This window comes from Cherax quadricarinatus, chromosome 83, assembly GCF_038502225.1.
Source record: "Cherax quadricarinatus isolate ZL_2023a chromosome 83, ASM3850222v1, whole genome shotgun sequence".
NCBI classification, from domain to species: Eukaryota; Metazoa; Arthropoda; class Malacostraca; order Decapoda; family Parastacidae; genus Cherax; species Cherax quadricarinatus.
The window spans coordinates 15674912-15681655 of NC_091374.1; the positions used below are offsets into that span (position 1 = coordinate 15674912).

At 38.0% G+C, this 6744-nt stretch overlaps 1 protein-coding gene across 1 annotated transcript in view; it reads left to right on the plus strand.

Annotated features, from left to right (window-relative positions):
* Nucleotides 1-1671: 1671 nt before the first annotated feature.
* Nucleotides 1672-6744, plus strand: part of LOC128702245 (limbic system-associated membrane protein-like) — a 562372-nt gene continuing 557299 nt past the window's right edge. Inside the window, exon 1 of the mRNA XM_070102873.1 lies at nt 1672-2250. Within this exon, the coding sequence (XP_069958974.1) occupies nt 2190-2250 (61 nt within the window). The 5' untranslated portion in view covers nt 1672-2189. The remainder of the gene's footprint in view (nt 2251-6744) is intronic.

Consider the following 6744-nt stretch of genomic DNA (forward strand, 5'->3'; position numbering starts at 1 on the left):
TAAAAGACTGAATATATATCAAGGGGACTGAACATATATCAAGGCCTAAGGACTGAACACCTCAGAAAACTGAAAAAAATGTCAAGGCTCGGAACGAGGCTCATCTCGTACTTACAAGATGCGGGTTGCAGGTTACAAAACCTAGAGGACAAATGGAAGAAGATAAACTTGGCAACGATGTGAAAAACAGAAATTAACAGGGTGCACAGGGACTAACTGTTCTAGAGGCAGGAAACAGGTACACGAGAGCTCAATTGGAAATAAATACAAATGAATCACAGGGTTGTTAGGAAGTGTTTCTTAAATTCCAGTATGGTCAGGAAGTTCAATGGGTACAACGGAATGGTAGAGAGAGGTTCTATACACAGCATTCAGAACAGGTACGAATGTCTCCAAGTCAGGAGAGTGAGCCCAGTAGTACCCAGGGTGGGAGGCTGGGCCAGGAGCTTGTTCCAGAAGCCGAGGCTAGACGTCTGCAACCTCAGAAGAGTACAATTAGGTACGCACTCACAACAGATATGTTAAAAATATATTTAATTACATCCAGTGAACGCTACAATAATACATAATAATACGCAATAATAAGCAATACACTTGCATAACAAAAATAGGTTTCTGGAAAACACTCGGCACTTATATCAAATACATAATTCTTCTGAAAAAAATCTCACTCCCACGCTATTGTAGTTATCAAAGTAGAGTGACAGACAGCAGTCGAACATGCTTGGCCATACTTTGGAAAAGACAATCATAGCAGTTCTTAAACACGTCAAAAATACACACGTCCAAACATTAACTCAGACACGCTCAAATTCACCACAAATACAACCGAGCCACGAGCAACAGGGTGGGACAGAAGATACTAGATAATGGAAGGAGGGAGGAATGACTGAGAAAGGGAGGGTTACAGAAAGAATAAACAAGGAGGGTGAAAAAGGAGACGAAGGAATAAGGAACGAAGTGAGCAAGAGAGCGACAAGAAGAAATAATGAGGGAGAATGATGACGCTGCTTCAAAAAGAAAGTTAAAAAATGGGAAATAGAGGAAGGTGTGAGAGAGTGTGCGTACTCATCTATTTGAGGTTGCAGGGGTCGATTCATAGCGTGCGTGTGTGTGTGTGTGTGTGTGTGTGTGTGTGTGTGTGTGTGTGTGTGTAGGTGGCGAGGTAATACAACTTTTCTCAGGATGAACAACACCTTGTTTACTGCCTTGTCAGGTAAGAATGTATATATACATCCAGTAATACTGCCTAAGAGTTCAGCTCGAGTGCGTAAAGTAAAAGATTTAGCCAACCTGCATGATATTGTTATGACAAATGTCAGAGTTCTGGAAAGAGTATTTTGAGAATATATTTCAACAGAGACATTCTTGTAAAGGTCGATTTTTTGAAAGAGTATTTTGAGAATATATTTCAACAGAGACATTCTTGTAAAGGTCGATTTTTTGAAAGAATATCTGGAGAATATATACTCAATGGAGGGACTAATGTAAATGGATTCTCGTGGTATATCTATCGCAGGAGAGTGAGAACACTGCATTTACGAATATTAACCCGAATTTAGAAACAGAAGTCGAAGTTTAGAGGCTACAAATCTTCTCATCCCGTGAATCATAACTTAACGAGTTTCTGCTTAACGAGTCCGGGGTTGGGAGTCGGTGGACGAGTCCGGATCCGGTGGACGAGTCCGGATCCGAGAGTCGTAGTGGGCCAATAACCAGCGAGAAGCAGAGGTCCCTCCCTCCCTCCATCACAACTCCCACCTCCACAGTTGGCTGCCACACTCCACCTAGGAAGGTTGTGTTGTGCTACGCTCCCACTCTCTCGATCTCTCTCTCTCTCTTTCTCTCATATACTCCCACAATGTCTCAGTGTTGTGAGGTAGGCGTCGCTCCTGTCAGCTTAACAGTCTGGTGACCGTCGCCTCGGCGCTAAGTGCAAGTCGAGGGAGGAAAAATTCAACTCATTCTGTGTAAACTTGGATAAGTTAGTCAAACATAAGTTCGCTGCGTGCTAAGAACTAGAAACAAAAGGTGCCAATGAAGTTACAGTGGTGATAATCTAGCTTAACTGTGACACACTGAGGATACTCTTCCACCCCACTTGGAGGTCGCCAGTGGATGTTCACCAGTGAGAGGACACACGCTGGAAAATCTACGGTCTCCTCTACCCGCATTTAACTATCTCCGCGATGTGGTTGGATATGCGGGTGGCGTGGGCCCTGTGCTGCGCCGTCAGTCTAGCCACTACTGGTGAGCCATTAAATTAACATTCCTTCTGTCTGCTGAAGAGGGTCTATCGAGTACGAAATAAATAATTATATCTGTTCGATATTTAATATTTCCTTCTTACGTAATTTAACTGATGATCGATATATTATAATTTATATCAAGAGGAAAGCGCTAAACCCGTGTGGGTTATTCAACGTATTGGCCAGTGAAGGCTCGATACTCCGTAATTACGCACATTACAGGAAATGTCGATACACGTTCAGCTGGTATTATTTTGAATTTTTATCGAAGTGTTTTGTGGTGTGTTGAGCTAGTTCTAATGTGTATTGTGTTGAGCTAGTTCTAATGTGTGGTGTGTTGAGCTAGTTCTAATGTGTGGTGTGTTGAGCTAGTTCTAATGTGTGGTGTGGTGAGCTAGTTCTAATGTGTGGTATGTTGAGCTAGTTCTAATGTGTGGTGTGGTGAGCTAGTTCTAATGTGTGGTGTGGTGAGCTAGTTCTAATGTGTGGTGTGGTGAGCTAGTTCTAATGTGTAGTGTGTTGAGATAGTTCTAATGTGTGGTGTGTTGAGCTAGTTCTGTGTGGTGTGTTGAGCTAGTTCTAATGTGTGGTGTGGTGAGCTAGTTCTAATGTGTAGTGTGGTGAGCTAGTTCTAATGTGTAGTGTGTTGAGATAGTTCTAATGTGTAGTGTGTTGAGCTAGTTCTGTGTAATGTGTTGAGCTAGTTCTAATGTGTAGTGTGTTGAGCTAGTTCTAATGTGAAGTGTGAGCTAGTTCTGTGTAGTGTGTTGAGCTAGTTCTGTGTAGTGTGTTGAGCTAGTTCTGTGTAATGTGGTGAGCTAGTTCTAATGTGTAATGTGTTGAGCTAGTTCTAACGTGTGGTATTGAGCTAGTTCTAACGTGTGGTATTGAGCTAGTTCTAACGTGTGCTATTGAGCTAGTTCTAATGTGTGCTATTGAGCTAGTTCTAATGTGTGGTATTGAGCTAGTTCTAACGTGTGGTATTGAGCTAGTTCTAATGTGTGGTATTGAGCTAGTTCTAACGTGTGGTATTGAGCTAGTTCTAACGTGTGGTATTGAGCTAGTTCTAACGTGTGGTATTGAGCTAGTTCTAACGTGTGGTATTGAGCTAGTTCTAACGTGTGGTATTGAGCTAGTTCTAATGTGTAGTATGTTGAGCTAGTTCTGTGTAATGTGTTGAGCTAGTTCTAATGTGTAGTGTGTTGAGCTAGTTCTAATGTGTAGTGTGTTGAGCTAGTTCTGTGTAATGTGTTGAGCTAGTTCTAATGTGTAATGTTGTGAGCTAGTTCTAATGTGTAATGTGGTGAGCTAGTTCTAATGTGTAATGTGTTGAGCTAGTTCTAATGTGTAATGTGTTGAGCTAGTTCTAATGTATGATGTTAAGATAGTTCTAACGTGTGGTATTGAGCTAGTTCTAACGTGTGGTATTGAGCTAGTTCTAATGTGTGGTATTGAGCTAGTTCTAACGTGTGGTATTGAACTAGTTCTAATTTGTGGTATTGAGCTAGTTCTAACGTGTGGTACTGAGCTAGTTCTAACGTGTGGTATTGAGCTAGTTCTAACGTGTGGTATTGAGCTAGTTCTAACGTGTGGTATTGAGCTAGTTCTAACGTGTGGTATTGAGCTAGTTCTAATGTGTGGTATTGAGCTAGTTCTAACGTGTGGTATTGAGCTAGTTCTAACGTGTGGTATTGAGCTAGTTCTAACGTGTGGTATTGAGCTAGTTCTAACGTGTGGTATTGAGCTAGTTCTAACGTGTGGTATTGAGCTAGTTCTAACGTGTGGTATTGAGCTAGTTCTAACGTGTGGTATTGAGCTAGTTCTAACGTGTGGTATTGAGCTAGTTCTCTGTGGTTTAACTAGTACTAACCCAACAGCTTCCAAATTAACATTTCAATTCCTTATTATTGCACACACAGTTGGTATATTGGTATACAAAGCAGTGGATAACACAGCTATGTTGCATATAGCAATGGTTTATATCGTGTTAATTTTAGCACAATGGTTTACATTGGAAGGCTTTATACTTTTACGGTTTATAGTGTGATGGTTTATATTGCAATGGGATGGGTTTAAATGTGTTTATTGCTGTGGTTATATATTGTATGGGGTTTATGGGAGAGAACCACATATTGTGATAGTTAACACAGATTTAACATCTGTGCTATACTGTTTTATTCCGTATTGGGTTGAAGGTATATTATGCAAGAATGATTCACCGTTTTCCGATCCTACTGCTAATTTACAAAGCAATTATCATTTGGTTTTAATCGGAGATTTGCAGCGCAGTATATGAGGCGTGATGTTCTCTGACGATAATATTAATCTGTCGAGAAAGTTCTGCTCAAGGGAGACGCTTTGATGTCTCTGAAGATGTCTTGATGGAATAAATCTATCGGTCCCTTAGATTAAACCTGATTGCCTTCCACTGCGTAGATGCTGCATGACCTCCCGTGTGTTTAACACTCTCCCATGGGTGTGATAATGTAATGGGAGGCGCATGAGTTAATGACATAGATCAGGCATGCGTTCCCCAGGGCATTATTAAAAAGTTTTAAATGAAGTGCAGATTGAAGTGGATTATTCTCTCTCTCTCTCTCTCTCTAATACAGCAGATTGGAACTTGCTTTATTGTAATGATCTTTCTAAATTCACACTCAAGTGTATGAGGCGCGGTTCCTCGGCATTACCGTTGATGCTACCCAATGAGACCAACAATTTCCTGGCAAATTTCAAATCCTTTTTTTTTTAATTGTATCTCAATGTATTGTTTAAGTATTACTGTTTATATTTTTATTATTTTTGTCTGTCTCGTATATATGTTTAACAATTCACAGACAGGCAAAGTTATTTACAATCATCATCTCTCAGTCCACAGCAGGATTCGCGGATGCCGAGTTCGCAGGTTCGAATCCTGCTATTGATAGAGATAATGTTTGTAAATAAAATTAGTCTGCGAATTGTTAAGCATTTCAAATATCTTTCGTTCGCTGCATATGGCAGGATTTGATGAAAAACCTTTGTACAAGTCTGGTGCTCCGGGGTATTAGGGAGTGACCCTTTTGCTTCGACTAGGCGCCCATACTTATCGGGAGTCTGGCTGTGTGACAGAGTCCCACAATTTGCATTAAAGGTGGACCTCATCCTATAATATATTAATATATATATATATATATATATATATATATATATATATATATATATATATATATATATATATATATCACATTATCAAGGAACAATGTTCCTTGATAATGTGAGTAGTCACGAATGCGCTTGGAATTTCTCTATTCTTTCACAGTGGTTGTTTTGTGTATGTGTGTATATATATATATATATATATATATATATATATATATATATATATATATATATATATATATATATATATATATATAGGGAGGTACCACCTCTGGAACTGTACAGACACGAAGGAGGAGACAGACACAGAGAGAATGAGAGAGAAAATGAGAGTGATACTTACAGTTACAAACAGATGGAGCACAAGAAGAATGGTGTCAGTGGGTAAGAGAGAAGAGTGAAAGTGAATGAACCCAAGGAGGCAGTTAATGGAGGGTGAGAGTTGTTACTTAAGGGCTGCTGGGCTAGATGGATCACAGGTTTGGTTTACTTTTAAGAATGAAGTAAACTAGAGTGCACAGCCGAGTGTTTTGGTTATAGAATGTTGGGTACCAAAGGAAAAATCATTGATTAATGGATTGATTTCACGAGTGGTAATCAAAAACAATGGCAGCACACCAAGTGGTAACACTGTACAAGATATATACTATACAAGAGATATACTTTACAAGATATATACTATACAAGATATATACTTTACAAGATATATACTTTACAAGATATATACTAGAGATACACTATACAAGATATATACTAGAGATATACTATACAAGATATATTCTAGAGATATACTATACAAGATATATACTAGAGATATACTATACAAGATATATACTAGAGATATACTATACAAGATATATACTAGAGATATACTATACAAGATATATACTAGAGATATACTATACAAGATATATACTAGAGATATACTATACAAGATATATACTAGAGATATACTATACAAGATATATACTAGAGATATACTATACAAGATATATACTAGATATATACTATACAAGATATATACTAGATATATACTATACAAGATATATACTATACAAGAGATATACTATACAAGAGATATACTATACAAGAGATATACTATACAAGAGATATACTATACAAGAGATATACTATACAAGAGATATACTATACAAGATATATACTAGATATATACTATACAAGAGATATACTATACAAGAGATATACTATACAAGAGATATACTATACAAGAGATATACTATGCAAGAGATATACTATACAAGAGATATACTATACAAGAGATATACAAGAGATATACTATACAAGATATATACTATACAAGAGATATACTATACAAGAGATATACTATACAAGA